General features: G+C 38.7%; 1 protein-coding gene across 2 annotated transcripts in view; it reads right to left on the minus strand.

Moving 5' to 3' along the window:
• CDH20 (cadherin 20) overlaps positions 1 to 23,111 on the minus strand; it is a 219,336-nt gene that overhangs the window by 21,545 nt on the left and 174,680 nt on the right. For both annotated transcript variants that reach the window (XM_010336754.3, XM_074383317.1), the window contains exons 6-7: positions 22,535 to 22,722; positions 5,808 to 6,061 (exon numbers count right to left, since the gene is read on the minus strand). In XM_010336754.3, the coding sequence (XP_010335056.2) occupies positions 5,808 to 6,061; positions 22,535 to 22,722 (442 nt within the window). The remainder of the gene's footprint in view (positions 1 to 5,807; positions 6,062 to 22,534; positions 22,723 to 23,111) is intronic.

Below are 23,111 nucleotides of genomic sequence, written 5' to 3' on the forward strand. Positions count from 1 at the left end.
TTTTTCATGTATCTACTGGTCATTTATATGTCTTCTTTTGAGAAATGTCTGTTTGGGCATTTTGCACATTTTTTAACAGGGTCATTTGTCCTAATTTTGAGATAGCATTACAAAGCTGTAGGAATTAAAACAGCTGGAATTAAAACAGACATATCAACCAACTAAATAGGATAGAGAGCTCAGAACTGAACTAACAGGTCTCAGTCAATTAACTGATTTTTGACAAAGGTTCCAAGAACACTTAATAGGGAAAGGATGGTCTCTCCAATAAACAGTGTTGAGAAAATTAGATATCCACATGCAGAAGATTGGAAATGGACCCTTATCTGACCCCTTATGCAAGAATCAAAATGGGTTAAAGACTTAAATGTTAAGACCTGAAACCATCAAACTACTAGAAGAAACCTTAGGGGGAAAGCTTCACAAAGTTGGCCTGGGCAATGATTTCTTGGATATGGCCCCAAAAGCACATGTAAAAGCAAAAATAGACAAATGGGATTGTATCAAAGTAAAAAACTTCTGCACAACAAAGGAAGCAATCAACAGAATGAAGAGACAACCCACAGATTGGGAGAAAATATTTGCAATTCTTTTCATAGAATAAGGGGCTAATATACAAAATATGTAAATAACTCAATAGCAAGAGAACAACCCTATGTTTAAAAGACCAGTAATTACAACAGTTGCCATTAACTGAATATCAGGCACTTCACTATGTACTTAATACACAGCTTCTTTTAAAATTGTTTCAACATCTCTGGGAGGTAGTTATTATCCCAATTAACAGATAAGTCAACTTTTTTTCTTTCTTTAGAAATGGATTCTGCCTCTGTCACTCAAGCTGGAGTGGTGCAGTGGCATGACCAAACTCACTGCAGCCTTAAACTCCTAGGCATCAGTGATCCTTCTGCCTCAGGCTCCTGAGTAGTTGGGACTAGAGGCATGTACCACCCCACTTGGATGGTTAATTTTTGCTTTTTAAACAGAATCTTGCTGTGTTGCTCAGGCTGGTCTCAAACTTCTACCCTCAAGTTACTTTCCTGCCCCAGCCTCCCAGGTAGTTGGGATTATAGGCATAAGTCACTGCAACCAGCCGTAGTCACTTTTATGCAGTTAACACAGGCAACAATTTGCAGAGGTAAGATGTGAAGCCATCTTTATGGAATTATAAGTATTGTGTTTGACTTTAAGCCATATATACAAAGTTATAATTACTGTGTTCTTACAGATTATTTAAATAGGGACTGGGGCATATATTGGGTTCAAAATTTGATTTAAAGTCACCAGCAACTGCAATCCATATCTTGAAGTTGTGGAGACAGAGAAGCAGCAATTTTGGAGGGAATAAGCAGTTTCTTTACTATAGTGCATTATTTTTCAGATGCAGGTTAGTGGATTGTGAAGTCAATATGGTGGGTTATGATTAATATAGAAAGAAAATGAAATAGAATAGAATATATGCATGCCAGACTATCACATGCAGTAAGGGTAAACATTGATGTAAAACTTTTGTTTTATATATATATGTGTGTATATATACATGTATATGGTTATGCATATATAGCTATTGTTGGTAAAATGTATTGTTTCAAATACAGTATATTCGAAGTTAGGAATTAAAGAGAAAGCTGATGAGTAAGGGCTAGATAAATCAGAATCATTTAAGTTATGACTCCCTAAGAGTTAGGAAATTTAAGGAAGAAAATTAATGTTTCTCTCTGCCTGTGACCCTATTTAGTGAACATTTACTGTATGCCAGGCACTGTCAGTACACACCACCTATATGGACTCATTTAATCTTTGTTATAACACCACAAGGTAGGCACCATTATGATCCTCATTTTACAGGTACGAAAACTGAGAAGTAGAGAGTTTAGGTCCCTTATGCAAGGTCACAGTGCTGGGAATCAATCCCAGGCAGTCTGGCTGCAGGTTTCTGCTCCCAGCCACCAGGCCATGCTGCCTTGCTGACATACAGTTTATAGGAGATTGAGGAAACAAGACTTTATCTTTTGAAGATAAGAGTGTGTACTAGTCTGTTCTCACACTGCTAATAAAGACATATTCAAGACAGGGTATTTTATAAAGGAAAGAAATTTAACTGACTTACAGTTCAGCTTGGCTGTGGTGGCCTCAGGAAACTTACACTTATGGAGAAAAGGGGTGCAAGCATGTCCCTTCCATGGTGGTAGGAGGGAGAATGAGTGCCAAGGGAAGGGGAAGCCCCTTATAAAACCATCAGATCTTTTGAGAACTCACTACCATGAGAACAGCATGGGGGAACAATCCCCATGATTCAGTTATCTCCACCTTGTCCCACCCTTGATGCATGGGGATTATTGCTGTTCAAGATGAGGTTCGGGTGGGAACACAGCCAATCCGCATCAGAGTGACAGTGAATAGTTGCCTTTTTAATACAGGAAAACACATGCTACAGAATTCATTTAAAATGGACTAGATTATTATTTTTAAGCATAAACTGTTACTTAGTTTTAAATTCTACTATTTTAAGAATTGAATTGAATTTTCTCTAAATTAAAAAGCAAAACAAAACACTGATTGGCTCATGACAGTCTTCTCTTTCAGCTTTCCACACATGCGAAGAGCCAGCATGTGGTCCACGCAGCCATCTCCCTGATGGCAGCTCTTCAGGCTGCAGGCATGATGCCAGGGGGAGAGGCAGCCTATGAGAAAGCAGCTTTCTATACCCAAACCTATGGCACCATAGCAAGTGTCACAGATGGCATGGGAGAGGGAGTGATAGAAATAACTAACCCACAGGACCCCTGACAGCACTGCCAGGGCTGACACACCAGAGGCCTTCCTCAGAAAAGCCTCCCTCATCGAGGGGAATCCCTCTCTGATTTCTCCAACAGGGTCTGAATTGAGGGAATAATAGCCTTTGTTTCCCTAAATGGGATGCTGGGTCAATTTTCAGGAGGCAGAGAAAAATTAAAGGTATAGATTCAGATGGAAAATGAGGAAATTGGGACACACTTGTGAATTATGTAGGTGATTTTCCTTTCTTAACCATTACATTCTTACCTCCTGTGAGCAGAATCAGCATCACACAGGTACAAAGCTGCCCAGAGCCAGCGGTAGCTGGTGCTTTCCAGACTCCCTGCTTAGCTGAGGACATCTGAATTTGGGAGCAATTTGGAGGTGGAGTATCAGAAGAAGGCTGGCTAAATCCACACACATTCTGGGAAGGAACTGGGGGGAGGCAGTTTCCACATCAGAGAAGCCTCTTTCAGTTGCCAAATGGCTCAGTATCCTGCTTGTCAGAGTCCTTGAGCATGTATTAAAAATTCAGGGGATTCAAGCATTGTCTTTTCATGTACATATCACTAAATCTGGAGATTCTGTTTTGGGGCTTACCAGTAAATGAGTCCCAGCATATATTCCTGAACACACCATCAACTTTCTAGAAAGGAAATTACAAAAGTCCTAATAATCTTTGAAACATATTAAACGGCCTTTTATCTGTAACATTTTAACTTCAGGTGATAAGTTGATTTTTTGAATGACTTAATTAGATATTTTCTCCTTAGGAATATAAATCTCATTTATTCTTTGTAATAGAAATGCAGATGATGAATTAGCCATGCAGCATATAACTATACAAATTATTTTAGAAGGAAGTAATATGAAAAATAAGGAAAAGAAGAGCAGTTTGGTGAAAGATAACAGAAGAAAGGAATTCCCAAATTGGTTTTTAAATGAGATCCAGAGAATTAAGTTTTAGGTGCATTTCCCTCTGAGAATATGGGACCTCTAGTGGTTCATTTTGGGTCCAGGGACCATTCTTGGTTGCTGTGGGATAGTACAAAGAGTCAGGGATATCTAAAAGTAAGAATTCCGGTCTTTCTTTGCAACCAAAATGCAGAGGGAGAATTATCCCCAAATCTGATCGTTAGAATTTCGCATTGCCCCCTGTGCCTGAGCCGTGTCTTACTACCTCTGGGCTTGTGGCCTTGTTCTTGCCAATTTCCATCTGAGGATCTGCAGTCCTGCCCCAGAACAGCCCAGTGGACCCTGTGCTCTGGCCTATTCACTCCTGTATTCATCCTTCCTGGGTTCTAGTGGACTAGCCAGACTCTCCAATATAGACCTCCCTGATGCTAACAGATGTGCTGGCCAACTGATAGTTTTCAGTTGGTCATCATCTGAAGCAGCATTTTCTGTTAGTGAGACAAGATTTCTTCATTTTGTCTACCTCATTTTACTTCATGCCAGTAGTAAAAATTTTTTTCTTGAAAGTTTCTCTCATATAGTCTTTGGTTACAGGAATAGATTAATTAGTCTATGGTGGATTAATACATATTTAATTAATAAATTAGGATTGGAAGGTATATATTCTTGGCTTCTGAAAATACACACTTAAAATGGAATCTGTTTTGTTTTCATTGTGATTGCTCTGGGAATAATATGCTTGCACTAATCTCTCCCCATCCTAGTTTATATTTAAAAAGCTTCAGGTTGAACTATAACATCTGTAAAGTTGTTATATAATACATTAGTTGCCTTTGAAAAAATCAAATATCAGAATTCAAACAAAATCGTTTTTGCCATTTTAATGCTTGAACATGTAAAATGTTTACTGGTTGGTTAGTGGAAGTGAATTTCCCCTTAGTACTGTTACTCTCTGGAAAAAGCCATTCTTGTGAAACTGCAAAAGCAGGTTTTCATTAAATACACAACAGCACTAGGTGAGAGAAGTAGCCAGCTGACAGAAAAGGCATTTGATAAAGTGGGTATGTTTAAAATGTGTTATCTGCACTAAAGCCCCAGATTCATTTTACAGTGTGGCTTTCAACAATTAATGTGACAGATGGCTTCCAGCAGCCTTGGAAATCTGATCTTTCATGTCAAGCTTCATAGGTTTGGCAGCTGCTCTGGAAGGTTGTGTGTCAACCTGTCCACCAGCTATTTACACTTTGGTTCCAGTTGATGAGGGATGGCCATGACTGTAAGAACAGCTCTCATCTTCTTGAGCAGAAGCATCTTGTTTGGAATCTTTAATTCCAATACATACGTTGGAGAGATAGACATGTGGTATTAGCGTACAAAGACCCATCTTTCTGGCCAGTCTACAAGGCATTGAAGTCACTGACAAAAGAAGTAGTTTCTATGCCTGCTCTTTCTATAGTATATGGAATATAGATAGTAGATGTTATTTTCTTCAGTTTTAAAAAGTAAAACATGTCTAAGATCCATAAAAGATGGAAGAATGCATAATGACTTCCTTTATGTTCAACACTGAGAGTCAACAGATTTTAACATTTTGACATCTGTGTGTCTGACTATACTTTATCTGAGTTAGTGGTTCTCAACCAGGGGTGATTTTGCACCACCTCCCTGGACATTTAGCAACATCTGGGGACATTTTAGGTGGTTACAACTCAGAGGGTGCTGCTGGCATTTAGTGGGAAGACCAGAGACGCTGCTAAACATGGTTCAATGCACAGGAGAACACCTCTACAACAACACAGAATTATCCAGTCCCAAATGTCAATAGGACCATGATTGAGAACTAAGGGGTGTGTGTATGTGTGTGTGTGCATGTGTGTGTGCGTGTGTGTGTGTGTGTCTGAACCAATTGAAAGGGAGTTGTAGACATGACACTTCACTTCTAAATAACCTGACAAGGCCATGTTACTTAAGGAAAAACAACAACAACAACAACAAACAGAGAGTCTCCAGAAATGGGATAGAGAAGAAAGAAACAAAGGGAAAGGGGCTAGAAAAGTACATACAGGGGAAGGGAAGAGTCCAGCATATAAGGAAAAGGTGAAATCTAGGCAAACCTGATTGAGTTGTTGGTCACATCTGGGTCCTTGGCAGAAATGATCTGTATGGTTGTTCCAATCGCCACATCCTCAGGCACCTCCACAAAGTAAAAGCCAGGTTCGAATACAGGGGGCTCGTCCACATCTTCCACACTGATGTGCACTGTTGTTGTGTCCTGAAATGGGCCCAAGTTCAGAAAGCGCATCTCTAGATGAGGATTGGCTCCCTCCACCTTTAAGGTGTAGCTTTTCTTGCTTTCAAAACTCAGGGGCTGAAAAGTAATGATAGGAAAATTGATTCACCACTGAGGTTCAAGGTTAAAAATATGTGAAGGTTCAAAAGGATGGCCAATATTGATGGCTGGTGGGAAGATTCCCCAGTTCATTAAATGGGAAAAAGGTAAAGGGGAAAGAAGGGAAATCTTTGTCTTGTTCTGTTATTCTTAGCCTTAATGTCAGTTTCAATACTTAGGGTAAAGAATATAAAGAAGATACAAGATGGTTAAGGAAGCCAGTTTAGTAATAATTTGCCCATTTACTCTGAGCAAACTTGGCTTTGCTTGTCTACCCTTCAATCAGCCTGGTCTTTAGAGAGATCCTCCTAGGAATCCCCTCAGTCCTGGACCCAATTTACCTGGGGCCATCTCAGTTCCAAAATGAAAAGTTTCATTTCCTAGGACCCTATTCTATCCCAGGCAAACCAGGACAGTCGGTCACATCATCTTTAGAAGTGCTTGCTCATTTGAAAAGACCTCACAACAATTTAGAACAAGTTTGTGTTCCAAACACAAACTTCCATATATATTCCAGATCTTTCTCTCTCTCTCTCTCTCTCTCTGTCTCTCTCTGTCTCTCTCTCTCTCCCTACGTATTATCTCTCTGTCTTCCAGAATATTCATGCAGCTGAGGCCTAGGCTTTTGTTTTTTTCTTTAAAAAATCTTGAGTACAAAGGCAATATTGATTCTTTCTAAGAAACTGTGCCTCACAAGGTTCTCAGGTCCTGAGTGAGATCAATGTTTGTATATTTAATTCATCATACATAATCCCTTTTATTGTCATGATTATTTGAGACAGGGTCTCACTCTGTCACCCAGGCTGGAGTGCAACGGCTAGATCTCAGCTCACTGCAACCTCCACCTCCCAAGTTTAAGCAATTCTCCTGTCTCAGCCTCCTGAGTAGCTGGTATTACAGGCATGTGCCACTATGCCTGCCTAATTTTGTATTTTTAGTAGAGACAGGGTTTTGCCATGTTGGTCAGGCTGGTCTCAAACTCCTGACCTCAGGTGATCCGCCCGTCTCAACCTCCCAAATTACTGGGATTACAGGCATGAGCCATCACACTCAGCCGAAAATCCCTTTTAAAACCCTAATTTGACATTTTAGAGTTGAAGAATCCAGCACTCAGGAAGCTCAGAAGCCAGGAGTATACTGGTATGGTTATGGCTTGTCCACAAGAGCTTAGTTTTGTCTACAAAATTCCATTGGATAAAGTATATTTTTTAGTTCTGTTTTTTGGTTTATTCCTATCTTCAGAATGTTTTATTTAAAAATAAATACAGTGCTCCAGGGCAAAAAGTGAATTTAAAATGCTATTTCTGAAGAATAATCCATTTTTGTTTAAAGCCGATGAACATGTCTAAATGTGTAAAGCAACAAGTATTTCAGAACATCAATATTTTAAAAATAATCTTGGAATATTAAGTCCCATAAAATAACAGTGAATAGCAAAGCAGTTACTAGAACTTAAAAGTTGTGTGTTAGAATAGCAATAACTTACATACATTTTTCTAGTTAAACCACTTTTTTTCGTAAAATATGTTGCATGGCAGCACATTTCGTTTTAGAGAGGCATGTACCCATTTATTTAAACAACTGCTTTGCTTTTCGGAAAAAAATATCAGTAGGAGCAAAATTAGCAGGGCATGGTGGCATGCACCTGTAATCCCAGCTACTTAGGAGGCTGAGGCAGGAGGATGGCTCAGCTCAGTTTGGAGTGAGCTATGATGGCACCACTGCACTTAAGCCTGAGTGACAGGGAGATGCCCTGTCTCAAACAAATTACATTAAAAATTGATACATAATAGATGTACTTATTTCCAGGGTACATGTGACTATTTAATACATTTATATAGTTGCTATTTTCACATTTTAATAAAAAAAGTTTTTTTTTTGTTTTGTTGCTGTTGTTGGTTTACTGCTCGTTTACTGTTTACTTAGCACCAGACATGGTACTTTTGTTTTCATGGGTCGCCAACTGTTTCCATTCAAACCAAGAAGCCCGTCTCTACCAGCCAGCCTGCCTCCCTAGTTGTCATTGAAAAGGCAAGGTTTTTATAAACAGGGAAATCTGCAGTCAGATTAATGATCTATTTGAAGAACTATTTCACCAGTTCACTTATGCTTGCTCCCTAATTGGAAACATTTTTCTTTCTTGGGAAATTAACATTTATATACTCTTAAAATTCTTTATGTATTTGTAACACAAATGTGGACACTGTTGTTCATGTTAGGTATGAGCTAGGCAAAACTTGTTTTCCCTTTAATTTTAAATTATTATTCTAATTTTGTGTGAAATTTGTATGTTTTAAAAATTAAACATACAAAGTAAGATATAATTTACATACATTACATACATTAAATTTTTTTTTTTTTTTTTAGTGTGAAGTTTGCAGGTTTTGACTAGTGTATTTAACCCTGTGTTCACTGTGATAATTGAGCTATATAGGGGTTTCATCACCCTGTGACCCGCACTCTGTGCCCCTTTCCTTTGTAATCTACCTCTCCCCTCCCACCCAGCTTCTGGCAATCACTGATTCATCATCTTTCCCTATTGCAAGAATGTCATATAAATGGAGTCTTTCAGTATGTAATCTTTTGAGTCTGGTTTCTTTCACTTAGCATGATGCATTTGAGATTCATCCATGTTGCATGAGTAAGGAGTTTTTGTTTTTGTTTTTGTTTTGAGACAGAGTCTCACTCTGTCACCCAGGTTGGAGCGCAGTGGCATGATCTGGGCTCAATGAAATCTCCACCTCCTGGGTTTAAGCGATTCTCCTGCCTCAGCCTCCCAAGTAGCTGGGACTACAGGTGTGTACCACTACACCTGGCTAACTTTTGTATTTTTAGTAGAGGTAGGGTTTCACTATGTTGGTAAAGCTGGTCTTGAACTCTTGACCTCAGGTGATCAGCCCACCTAAAGTGCTGGGATTACAGCCAAGAGCCATTGTGCCTGGTGAGTTTTTTCTTTTTTATTTCCAAGTAGATGTACAGATGTACAACAGTTGATTTATCCATTCTCCATTAGAGAAACATTTGTGGGTTTTTTTTTCCAATTTTTGTCAGTTATGAATAAAGCTGTTATAAATATTTGCATACAGGCTTTTGTGTGAACATAAAATTTTATTTGACTGGGGTAAATACCTAGGAGTGGAGTTTCAGGGTTGTATAGTAAATATGTTTTTTACTTTGTAAGAAACTTCCAAATGAATTTTCAGAAAGGCAGTACCAGTTTGAATTCCCACCAGGAATGTATGAAAGCTCTAGTTTCTTCACATCTTCTTCAGCACTTCATTTTGCCAGTTTTAAAAACTTTATTTTTCCTACTGTGTGTGAAGTGGTATCTCATTGTGATTCTGATTTGCATTTCCCTACTGCCTCATGATGCATCTTTCTATGTCTTCTTGAAGAGGTCTTTATTTCTATATTCAAGTTCATTATCCGATGTGTGATTTGCAAATATTTTCTCCTAATCTGTGATTTGCCTTTTCATTCTCTTAACAGTGTCCTCTTTTAATATAATAATAATAATATTATTATTATTATTATTATACTTTAACTTCTGGGACACGTGTGCAAAATGTACAGCTTTGTTACACAGGTATACACATGCCATGGTGTTTGCTGCATTCATCAATCCAACATCTACATTAGGTATTTCTCCTAATGCTGTTCCTCTCCGAGGCCGGCCACGCCCTCACAGGCCCTGGTGTGTGATGTTCCCCTCCCTGTGTCCATGTGTTCTCATTGTTCAGCTCCTACTTATGAGTGAGAACTTGTGGTGTTTGGTTTTCTGTTTCTGTGTTAGTTTGCTGGGAATGATGGTTTCCAGCTTGATCCATGTCCCTGCAAAGGACATGAACTCATCCTTTTTTATGGCTGTATAGTATTCCATGGTGTATATATGCCACATTTTCTTTATCCAGTCTATCATTGATGGGCATTTGGGTTGGTTTCAAGTCTTTGCTATTGTGAATAGTGCTGCAATAAACATATGTGTGCATGTGTCTTTATAGTAGAATGATTTATAATCCTTTGGGTATATATACCCAGTAATGGGATTCCTGGGCCAAATTGTATTTCTAGTTCTAGATCCTTGAAGAATCACCATAGTATCTTCTGCAGTGGTTGAACTAATTTACACTCCTACCAACAGTGTAAAAGCATTCCTATTTCTCCACATCCTCTCTAGCATCTGTTGTTTCCTGACTTTTTGATGATCATCATTCTAACTGGTGTGGGATGGTATCTCATTGTGCTTTTGATTTTCATTTCTCTAATGACCAGTGATGATGAGCTTTTCTTCATACGTGTGTTGGCTGCATAAACATCTTCTATTGAGAAGTGTCTGTTCATATCATTCTCCCACTTTTTGATGAGTTTTTTTTTTTCTTGTACATTGTTTAAATTCCTTGTAGATTCTGGATATTAGCTCTTTGGCTAAATTTTTCTCCCATTCTGTAGGTTGCTTGTTCACTCTGATGACAGTTTCTTTTGCTGTGCAGGAGCTCTTTAGTTTGATTAGATTCCATTTGTCAATTTTGGCTTTTGTTGCCATTGCTTTTGGAATTTTAGTTATGAAGTCTTGGTCCATGCCTCTGTCCTGAATGGTATTGCCAACATTTTTTTCTAGGGTTTTTATGGTTTTAGGTCTTACATTTAAGTCTTTAATCCATCTTGTATAAGGTGTAGGGAAGGGGTCCAATTTCAGTTTTCTGCATATGGCTAGCCAGTTTTGCCAACGCCATTTATTAAATAGGAAATCCTTTCCCCATTGTTTGTTTTTGTCAGGTTTGTCAAAGGTCAGATGGTTGTAGATGTGTGGCATTATTTCTGAGGCTTCTGTTCTGTTCCATGGGTTTATATATATATTTTGGTACCAGTACCATGCTGTTTTGGTTACTGTAGCCTTGTAGTATACTTTGAAGTCAGTCAGTATGATGCCTCCAGCTTTGTTCTTTTTGCTTAGGATCATCTTGGCTATATGGGCTCTTTTTTGGTTCCATATGAAATTTAAAGTAGTTTTTAAAAATTTTATGAAGAAAATCAATGCTAGCTTGATGGGGATAGCATTGAATCTGTAAGTTACTTTGGGCACTTTGGCCATTTTCACAATATTGATGAGCATGGAATGTTTTTCCATTTGTTTCTGTCCTCTCTTATCTCCTTGAGCAGTGGTTTGCAATTCTACTTGAAGAGGTCCTTCACATCCCTTGTAAGTTGTAGCTCTAGGTATTTTATTCTCTTTGTAGCAATTGTGAATGGGCATTCACTCATGATTTGACTTTCTGTTTGTCAGTTATTGGTGTATAGGAATGCTTGAGATTTTTGCACATTGATTTTGTATCCTGAGACTTTACTGAAGTTGCTTATCAGCTTAAGGAGATTTTGGGCTGAGACTGTGGGGTTTTCTAAATAGACAATTATGTCATCTGCAAACAGAGACAATTTGACTTCCTCTCTTCCTATTAAAATATCAGTTATTTCTTCCTCTTTCCTGATTGCACTGGCCAGAACTTCCAATACTATGCTGAACAGGAGTGGTGAGAGACCGCATCCTTGTCTTGTGCCAGTTTTCAAAGGGAATGCTTCTAGCTTTTGCCCATTCAGTATGATATTGGCTGTGGGTCTGTCATAAATCAGCTCTTATTATTTTGAGATATGTTCCATCAGTACCTAGTTTATTGAGAGTTTTTAGCATGAAGCAGTGTTGAATTTTATCAAAGGCCTTTTCTGCATCTCTTGAGATAATCATGTGGTTTTTGTCATAGGTTCTGTTTATGTGATGGATTATGTTTATTGATTTGCATATGTTGAACCAGCCTTGCATCCCAGCTTGATAGTGGTTGATAAGATTTTTGACGTGTTGCTGGATTCAGTTTTTCAGTATTTTCCTGTGGATTTTTGCATCAATGTTCATCAGGGATATTGGCCTGAAGTTTTCTTTTTTTGTTGTGTCTCTGCCAGTTTTGGTATCAAGATGATGCTGGCTTCATAACATGAGTTAGGGAGCAGTGCCTCTTTCTCTATTGTTTGGAATAGTTTCAAAAGGAATTGTACCAGCTCCTCTTTGTACCTCTGGTAGAGTTTGGCTGTAAATCCATCTGGTCCTGGGGTTTTTTTGGTTGGTAGGCAATTAATTCCTGCCTCAATTTCAAACTTGTTATTAATCTGTTCAGGAATTTGACTTCTTCCTGGTTTGGTCTTGGGCAGGTGTATGTGTCCAGGAATCCATCAGTTTCTTCTAGATTTTCTGGTTTATGTATGTAGAGGTATTTATAGTATTCTCTGATGGTAGTTTGTATTTCTGTGGGATCAGTGGTGATATCCCCTTTATAATTTTTTATTGTGTCTATTTGATTCCTCTCTCTTTTCTTCTTTATTATTCTGGCTAGCGGTCTGTCTATCTTGTTCATCTTTTCAAAAAACCAGCTCCTGGTTTCATTAATTTTTTGAAGGGTTTTTTTGTGTCTCCATCTCCTTCAGTTCTGCTCTGATCTTAGTTATTTCTTGTCTACTGCTAGGCTTTGAATTTGTTTGCTCTCGCTTCTCTAGTTCTTTTAATTTTGATTTTTGGGTGTCTGTTTTAGATCTTTCTTGCTTTCTCTTATGGGCATTTAGTGCTGTAGATTTCCCTCTAGACACTGCTTTAAATATGTCCCAGAGATTATAGTACATTGTGTCTTTGTTCTTATTGGTTTCAAAGAACTTCTTTATTTCTGCCTTAATTTTGTTATTTACCCAGTAGTCATTCAGGAGCAGGTTGTTCAGTTTCCGTGAAGTTGTGTGGTTTTGAGTGAGTTTCTTAATCCTGAGTTCTATTGATTGCACTGTGGTCTGTGAGACTGTTATGATTTCCATTATTTGGCATTTGCTGAGGAGTGTTTTACTTCCAATTATGTGGTCAATTTTAGAATACATGTGAAGTGGTACTGAGAAGAATGTATAAGCTGTGGATTTCGGGTGGAGAGCTCTGTAGACGTCTATTAGGTCTTCTTGGTCCAGAGCTGAGTTCAAGTCCTGAATAACCTTGTTAATTTTCTGTCTTGCTGAGCTGTCTAATATTGACAGTGGGGTGTTAAAGTCTGCCACTATTATTGTGTGGGACTAATATTGATAGTGGGGTGTTAAAGTCCGCCACCATTATTGTGTGCCACTAAGCCTCTTTGCAGGTCTCTAAGAACTTGCTTTATGAATCTGGGTGCTCCTGTATTAGGTGGATATATATTTTGGAAAGTTAGCTTTTCTTCTTTCATTGATTCCTTTATCATTATGTAATGCCCTTTTTTGTCTTTTTTGATCTTTGTTGGTTTAAAGTATGTTTGATTAGAGACTAGGATTGCAACACCTGCTTTTTTTTTTTCTTTCTGTTTACTTGGTAAATCTTTCTCCATCCCTTTATTTTGAGGGATGGAGAACACACTATGTGTGTTTCTGCACATGAGATAGGTCTTCTGAATACAGCACACCAATGGGTCTTGCCTCTTTATCCAAGTTTCCAAGTTGCCAGTCTGTGTCTTTTAATTGGGGCATTTATATTTAAGGTTAATATTGTTATGTGTGAATTTTATCCTGTCATTATGATGCAAGCTGATTATTTTGCCAAGTAGTTGATGCAATTTCTTCATAGTATCAATGGTCTTTACAATTTGGTATGTTTTTGCAGTGGCTGGTACCAGTTTTTCCTTTCCATATTTAGTGCTTCCTTTAGGAGCTCTTGTAAGGCAGGCCTCGTGGTGACAAACCCTCTCAGCATTTGTTTGTCTGTAAAGGATATTATTTTTTCTTCACTTGTGAAACTGGGTTTGGCTGGATATGAAATTCTGGGTTGAAAAATCTTTTCAGGAATGTTGAATATTGGCCCCCACTCTCTTTTGACTTTTCGATTTCTGCAGAGAGATCTGCTGTGATTCTGATGGGCTTCCCTTTGTGGGTAACTCAACTTTTCTCTCTGCCTGCACTTAACATTTTTTTCCTTCATTTTAACCTTGGTGAATCTGATGATTATGTGTCTTAGGGTTGCTCTGCTCAAAGAGTATCTTTGTGGTGTTCTCTGTATTTTCCTGAATTTGAAGTTGGCCTGTCGTGCTAGGTTGGGGAAGTTTTCTTGGATAATATTCTGAAGAGTGTTTTCCAGCTTGGTTCCATCCTCTCCATCACTTTCAGGTACACCAGTCAAATGTGGGTTTGGTCTTCATAGTCCCATATTTCTTGGAAGCTTTGTTTGTTCCTTTTCATTCTTTTTTCTCTAATCTTGTCTTCATGCTTTATTTCATTTTGTAGGTCTTCAATCTCTCATATCCTTTCTTCCATTTGATCAGTTCAGCTATTGATACTTGTGTATGCTTCATGTAGTTCTCGTGCTGTGTTTTTCAGCTCCATCAGGTCATTTATGTTCTTCTCTAAACTGGTTATTCTAGTTAGCAATTCCTCTAACCTTTTTTCAGTGTTCTTAGCTTCCTTGCATTGGGTTAGAACATGCTGCTTTAGCTTGGAGGAGTTTGTTATTACCACTTTCTGAAGCCTACTTCTGACAATTCATCAAACTCATTTTCCATCCAGTTTTCTTCCCTTGATGATGAGGAGTTGTGATCCTTTGGAGGAGAAGGGGCATTCTGGTTTTTGGAATTTTCAGCCTTTTTGCACTGGTTTTTCTCATCTTCATGGATTTATCTACCTTTAGTCTTTGATGCTGGTGACCTTCAGATGGGATTTTTATGTGGACGTCCTTTTTGTTGATGTTGATGATATTTCCTTCTGTTTGTTAATTTTCCTTCTAACAGTCAGGCCCCAGCCCCTCTGCTGTGGGACTGCTGGAGTTTCCTGGAGGTCCACTCCAGACCCTGTTTGCCTGGATATCACCAGCGGAGGTTACAAAACAGCAAAGATTGCTGCCTATTCCTTCCTCTGGAAGCTTCATCCCAGAGGGGCACCAGCCAGATGCCAGCTGGAGCTCTCTTGTATGAGGTGTCTGTCGACCCCTGCTGGGAGGTGTCTCCCAGTCAGGAGGCATGGGGATCAGGGACCCACTTGAGGAGGCAGTCTGTCCCTTAGCAGGGCTTGAGTGCTATGTTGGGAGATCTGCGGCTGTCTTCAGAGCCAGTAGGCAGGAATGTTTAAGTCTGCTGAAGCTGCACCCCCAGTGGCCCCTTCTCTCAGGTGCTCTGTCCCAGGGAGATGGGAGTTTTATCTGTAAGTCTCTGACTGGGGCTGCTGCTTTTGTTTTAGAGATGCCTTGCCCAGAGAGGATGAATCTAGAGAGGCAGTCTGGCTTTGGCAAGTTGTTGGGTGGTGGGGGCTCCACTCAGTTCAAACTTCCTGGCAACTTTGTTTACACTGTGAAGGGAAAACTGCCTACTCAAGCCTCAATAATGGTGGACAGCCCTCCCCACATCAAGCCTTGAGCTTCCCAGGTCGACTTCAGACTGCTGTGCTGGCAGTGAGAATTTCAAGCCAGTGGATCTTAATTTTCTGGGCTTCATGGGGGTGGGATCTGCTGAGCTAGACCACTTGACTCCCTGGCTTCAGCCCCTTTTCCAAGGGAGTGAATGGTTCTGTCTCACTGGTGTTCCAGGTGCCCCTGGGGTATAGAAGAAAAAAAAAAAAAAAAAAAAAAAAAACTCCTGCAGTTAGCTTAGTGTCTGCCCAAATAGCTGCCCAGTTTTGTGCTTGAAACCCAGGGCCCTGGTGGTGTAGGCATCTAAGGGAATCTCCTGGTCTGCAGGTGGTAAAGACCATGGGAAAAGCATAGTATCTTGGCTGGAGTGCACTGTTCCTCATGGCACAGTCTAAGGGCTTCCCTTGTCTGGGGAGGGAGTTCTCCAACCCCTTGTGTGTCTCAGGTATGGTGATGCCCCATCCTGCTTCGGCTCACCCTCTGTGGGCTGCACCCACTGTCTAACCAGTCCCAGTGAGATGAGCCGGATACCTCAGTTGGAAATGCAGAAATCACTCGCCTTCTGTGTTGATCTGGCTGGGAGCTGCAGACTGGAGTTGTTCCTTTTTGGCTATTTTGCCACAACAGTGTCCTTTGAAGAGCAGAAAATTTTTAACTTTGATGAAGTCTTGCTTTTTCTTTGGTAGGTTGGGATTCTGGTGTCATATGGAAGAAATCTTTGTCCAATCAGGATTATGAAGATTTTCTCCTATGTTTCCTTTTAGAAATTTTATAGCTTTAGTTTTTTACATTTAGTTGCATGATTCATTTTGAGTTTTTCATGGGGTATAATCGAGGTTTATTTCTTTATTTTTTTGCAAATTGTTTCCCATTGTTCCAGCATCTGTTGAAAGTGCTAGAGTGAGTTTTTAATTATTATCGAAATTCTTTTTAAATAAATTACTTAAGACTTTATATAAGATTTTTGTCTCCCTCACTTCCACATTTAAAATGAAAAACATTGCCCTCAATACTCTAAACTTTATTATTTACGTATTTATTAACTGAGGCAAACTCTTGCTTATGTTGCCCAGGCTGGTCTCAACTCCTAGGCCCAAGAGATCCTACCACCTCCATCCCAGGAAGCTGCAACCACTGTGTTCAGCTCTTAAAATTTAAATTGCCCACACTTGATATATGAGTTTTGGCCGTTCCCTCTTGAATAGTTTGTGTTCTTTTTATATTAAATATCAAATAACTGCTTATTTCCATATTCATAATAGAAATTTAAAAAGTAGTAATATCTGAGAACCCAATTTCCAAATTCAAGAAATTTCTTCAAGTTAGAGGATACAAAAATGAAAAGCCATTATATCCTTGAAAATTGAGTCATGAAAATTAAGGCACAAAATGGTAGTGCAACTTTAATTACTAATTAAGGAGAATTCAATATTCCCTTCTTTGTTCTCTCAGCACATTATCATACTTCCTTTTTGGCTCTTCTTTTATATTACAAGTATTTCTTTGTGCATTCATCCCACTCCCCAGACTCAAGGGTAAAGGCTACGACTTAGTCAGATTTTTATTCCCCAGTGCCTAGCAAAACCAGAAACTCAAAAGGTAGAAAAAAAAAGGTTACATTGAACAGTGCAAAAAGTTTCTCAATGTTAGTATTAACATTTAGTGGTTGAGTGATAATATATACAGATTTTGTTAATGTATTTTAGTAATTTAAGATGCACAATTTTTCATATTTTGTTATTTTAGAAATAGGGTTGCTTCTCCAATTGATAATGCCTTACAATTGCTATAGTCTCAATGAGGGGCAAAGGGATCTTTATAAGCAGTAGTTGTTACTGCCTGTGTAAGCCAAACCTAGTCAAAGCTATTCAAAGTACTTGGGCGGAGTTCTGCACATTGTTGGTATTGCACGTGTTGAGCTTTACTGCCTTCTAAAATGTCTTTAAAAATGTTACATTATGATTTGGCATTGAAACAAGGGTTATGGTATAGAGAGAACAGCATGCAAACAGCAGCATGCAGTGAATCTTAACATCGCTGAAACACATCTGTCTAACTGTGCCTACAAGAGTACTTAATATAGACACTAAACTAGGAAATAGGAAAGCGTGGCATTATTTAAATTGGTGAGACATTTTCTTAGATGACCCATAAAACAATGATGAGATTTATAATGCATGACATCTAACTTGATGAAATGTAGAATTTTTGTTCTTTGTGACCTGCATAAGAAGAGAATGGACTCTAAACAATTGCTTCTTGTTGCCATAAGACATAAGATATGCAGAAGACTAGAAAATGGCACATCATGCTCATTCAGAGTAAAGGACATCCTGAAAATTATATATTTCAAGTTATACTTCAAGCATTTAAGTCAAGAGACTCAAAATTGATTGATTGATTACTTAAAAGCTAAAACGGCCAAAGGTATTGGGTAGTAATCAGTGTGGTTTCCTGAAGACCTAGTTCTATCAACGCAACTCAGTTTCTCTGTTTGAAAAAGTATGTACTTCTTAGACAAATAATAGGCCTAATGGAAATAAATCAAAAGCAGAACTTTTGTTTCAAATTTATATGACATTATTAATGACAAAGTGGGAAGATGGGTGTGGAACAGACATCTGAGTGAATGTTGTTCCAAAGGCATAGATTTGAGAGCAATCAGTGACCTCTAAAGTATTTATTATATGTGATTTGTCCATCTATGCAACTTATTGAACTCTTTCTTAATTCCATTTTCTGGCGTATCATTTTAGTAATGACAGTGAAAAACAGTTCTCTGTCTTAAGAGGCTTCATCTTTTTTGCAGGTAAGGGAGCTGGAGAAAACACATTTTGAGATTTCTTTCAGAGACAGAGTTGTTATAGGAAATAGACTTTTTAAAACAAGTTGCTTGTAATAGAATCCAAATTGTTTTGTGATAATCCAATATAAATTGATATTATTTTATTATTTCGAATTATACATTATTTTAAGACATAGATAACACTTAAATATTGAGAATTCCAAAAGTTTTTTTTCTGATTGCTTAATTGTTTGAATCGAGTTTTTGTACTAAAGAAACAATAAAGCTGGTTACAGTGGCTCATGCCTGTAATTTCAGACCTTTGTGAGGCTAAGGCAGGAGTATCACTTGAGCTCAGGAGTTTGAGACCAGCCTGAAAAACATAGGGAGACCTTGTATCTACAAAAAATAAAAAAATAAAAAAATAATTAAAAAAAATAAATTAGTTGGCTATGGTATGATCATGGCTCACTGTAGCCTCGATGTGTGGGCTCAAGCAGTCCTTCCACCTCATCTTCTGAGTAGCTGGGACTACAGGCTGCAGTGAGCCATAAGCATGCCAGTGCACTCCACCTTGGGCAACAAAGTGAGACCCTGTCTCAAACAAACAACAAAAAAGTTAGTTGGCTGGGGTGGCACATGCCTGTAGTCCTACTACTCAGGAGGGTGAGGTGGAAGGATTGCTTTAGCCCATAAGGTCAAGGCTGCAGTGAGCCATGATTGTGCCACTGAACTCCAGCATGGGCAGCAGAGTGAGACTTTGTCACAAACAACCAAAACTCCAGTAATTCAGAAATTGGAGCATTTGCCTTATTTACAGTTACAAGTCATAGTTAGCAATGTAGTATTGTTTACTTGAGGCATACCACATAGTAGGGGACCCTATGACATATACCAAATTAGTATTGTTATTTTAATCACCTATTACAATTGTAGCATGTGATATTAATTCTCAAAGAATGAGAATAATATAAGAAATTCTAGTATTTTAATTACACCTGGATTTATTTGATAAATTAGAAGTTAATTTCAGCATTTTGCACTGTTTCAAAGTCACTTTGTACAGGATAGAAAGTCTTCTGGTTTGTGGAATTTGGGATCCTTTGCTGTGATTTTTTTTTTTTTTTTTTGGTGTGATTGACTGCATCTTAAATAAATACAGAACAAGCATATGAATTCGTCCTTTATTCTCTTCTAAAGCAGTGTTAATTCAGTTCTATCAAATAGCATAGAAAAAAAGTTATTAGACACACATGTTAACTCCTGTTACATTTTAATGTTATGACTGTTGCTTTTGTCAAGGTTGTCAGTGACCTCCATGTTCCTAAAGCCTGTGGTTAATTTCTGATGTTCTTATTTGACCTGTATCAGCCTTTTCCACAGGTGATCACTCCTTCCCTTGGAAGCACGTTCTTCATGCCTTCAGGACACTGCACTTCCTTGGTTTTCTTCCCGCCCCCCTGGTCTCTCCTCAGTCTCCTTTCCTGTCCTATGTTTTCCCTGACTTCTTCATTTTGGGGTGCCTCAGGGCTTGTTTCACTGTCCTCTTTCTGTCTATGCTCAGTCCCTTGGAATCTCATTTGTTGTATTTGCTTTAAGTACCATCTATATGCTTATGAGTCCCAAATTCATATTTCCAGCCCAGGACCCTTTTCCAAACTCCTCACTCTTATAACTGTGTCTTATGTCTATTAGACACCAAATAGCCCTGACATGTCTCTCCTTGGTGTCTAACAGATTCTGCAGATGTCAATGCCCAGAACTGAATTCCAGTTCCTGTCACCCCTGCCACCTGTTCTACTTGCAGACTTCCTGTCTCAGTTAATGACAGCTCCATTCTTGTTGTTCGGTTGACTCTTCTCTTTCTTCCATATCTTCATCCACATTTTTAGGAAATCCTGTTGGCTCTACTTTGAAAATATGTACAGATTCTAACCACTTCTTATCACCTCCATTCCCGCTACTTAGGGGAAACCCTCATCTCTTACCTAGATTACTGCAATAGCTTCTCAGCTGGTTTCTGTGTTTCCACTCCTCTCTTTTTAAACTCCGCCCACCTTAACACAGCCTACTATTTTATAATGAACCCCAGCCATGTGATCCATCTGTTAAAAATCCTTCAGTCATTCCCCACTTTACTTAGAGTAAAAACCAAAGTCCTTACAGTCAGCCTATATGGTCCTACATGATCTGGCTTCTTTATTACTTTTCAGACCTCATCTCCTAAGAGTCACCCCCACACTCAGCCTTGTGACGCTGCCCTTGCTGTTCTTGAAAGACAGCAGGTATGGTCCCACCTCAAAGCCTTTGCATTGGCTGTCCTTTTGCTTGGAACACTTTCCTCAATAGTTCCATGCCCATTCTCTTGGGACTGCCATGTACGCTTTTCACCAAGAGTCATTTATAGGGCACCTCCCACACTGTCAACCTGCTCCACTCAGTGGTATGACTCGGCTCACTGTAAGTCTTTGCATAAATGCCACTTCTCTGTGATGCCAGTTCCAACCACCCAATTTATTTTATTTTATTTTTTCATAAGTTATTTGGGTACAGGTGGTATTTGGTTACATGAGTGAATTCTTTAGTGCCAATTTGTGAGATTTGGGTGCATCCATCACCCAAACAGTATGCACTGCACCATATTTGTAGTCTTTTATCCCTCACCCCCGTCCCACCCTTTCCTGCAAGTCCCCTAAGTACACTGTATCATTCTTGTGCCTTTGCATCCTCACAGCTTAGCTCCCACGTATCAGTGAGAACGTAAGATGTTTGGTTTTCCATCCAGGTCACTGGAAACGCTGTTAGTCCATTGCTTTTTATAACTGTGTGGTATTCCACTGTGTGTGTGTGTGTGTGTGTGTGTGTGTGTGTGTGTGTGTATATTTATATATATTTACACCACAGTTTCTTTATCCACTCTTTGACTGATGGACATTTGGCCAACCACCCAATTTAAATTTGAAATGATCTTAGCTTTCTTAGCCTCACTTATTTTGTTCTATTCTGCCGCTCACCCCATATCAATGATTACCTTCTAATAAAGTACTTTAGTGACTTCTGTTTTGATTGTCTTCTTCCCTTGCTAGAATGTAAACTCCATGAGGTCAGAGATTTTTGGTTGTTTTATTTACTCTACACTAAATGCCTGTAACAATATCTGGCACATAGCTGACAATCAATAAATATTTGTTGAATAAATCATTTAAAATATATTGGGTTTTAAAATGTATTCAAAATAGAGAAGAAAGATTAAGTCAATGAATTTTAAAATTAATGTATTTCATTAGATATATATTTACTAGGGAGTTAAAACTTCCATTTGTAAAAAGTTTTATCTTCTAGCCAAGTATATCCATATGTGCTTTATGTCACAGAAAGAATGGATAGCTTATCTTGGTACCTTATCATAAAACAAAGGAATTTCAAGTAATAACAGTCATTCAGCAGCTATGTTTGATAAAGCTTTTTCAAGTTTAATTAGAATTTATTAATCTTTGAGAAGCAATTAAAAATTCCCTGCATGTTATTTATTGATTCATAAATAATATTATGGCTTGTTTTATTGTTATGTGTGGTATGCTACAATGCATGCATTATTCAAGTGCAAATATTGATCACATCATTAACATCATTAGCAAATTAAGCTACAGAAGTTTTTTGTTTTTGTTTTTTTCTTTTTGAGATGGAGTTTTGCTGTCATTGCCCAGGCTGGAGGGCAGTGGAGTGATTTCAGCTCACCACAACCTCTGCCTCCAGGGTTCAAGTGATTCTCCTGCCTCAGCCTCCCAAGGAGCTAGAATTACAGGCATGCACCACCATGCCCAGCTAAGTTTTTGTATTTTTAGTAGAGACGGGCTTTCTCCATGTTGGTCAGGCTGGTCTTGAACACTCCCAACCTCAGGTGATTCACCCACCTTGGCCTCCCAAAGTGCTGAACTTACAGGCGTGAGCCACTGCGCCCAGCCGCTACAACAGTTTTTTTTAAGTGGCTGGGTAGAAGGAATGTATTTAGAAATATATTTTTTATGATGACCTGGCACCTTTTCAGTAAAATGATGGCACAGCCAGTGTTTGCATATAAGCACAAAGATCAAGAGGTTTTCTGTGTGTGTGTGTGTGTGTGTGTGTGTGTGTGTGTGTGTGTGTGTGTGTGTTTTAATTATAGGAAAGCGCTTTTACCAGAGGATTTGGGGCAATGCATATCAATAATACAGCAGTCCTTACTAGCACTTCATATACATTCAAAGCACCCATGAAAATGGTTTAGAAAGATGAGTTGGATTACCTTCTTCACAGTTATGATACCAACTTGGAAATTGGGATCTGTGCTAATGTCAAAGGCATCTGCACCATCTCCGTCCACAATAGTGTATTTCATCTCTGCATTGATGCCTTCATCCAAGTCCTTGGCAAACACTCTCCCCACAGTGGAGCTAATTGGAGCCGATTCCAACACACTCATCTGGTAATGTTCTACAAGGAAAAGCCAGGACACGCATTCTTGATAATCCATCACTATAAAAAATGACTCACATTATCATATCTTACCAGGCATGCTGTGCAAAATATCTTTTTTTCTGGGTTCTAAAAGTAAAACTTGAGTTTTTACAGATAAAAACTGAGGTCCAGAAAGGCTGAGCAAAATGGTCATACTGGTCATGGCCTGTCCTGGATGTTCAATAAGAAGGAGTCAAACAAGTTTGAGTAGAACAGGGTGAAAGCAAACGACTTAGTCCTAGTGACTGGAGCTTGAGTGGTAGGAAGTATCTTGCATTCAAATCTTTTAGTACTTCCTATTGAACTGAAGTATTTCCTCAAACTGCACTTCCTTAGGAGAATGACAAAATAAACACTGTGGTCAC

Source organism: Saimiri boliviensis, chromosome 13 (assembly GCF_048565385.1).
Source record: "Saimiri boliviensis isolate mSaiBol1 chromosome 13, mSaiBol1.pri, whole genome shotgun sequence".
NCBI classification, from domain to species: Eukaryota; Metazoa; Chordata; class Mammalia; order Primates; family Cebidae; genus Saimiri; species Saimiri boliviensis.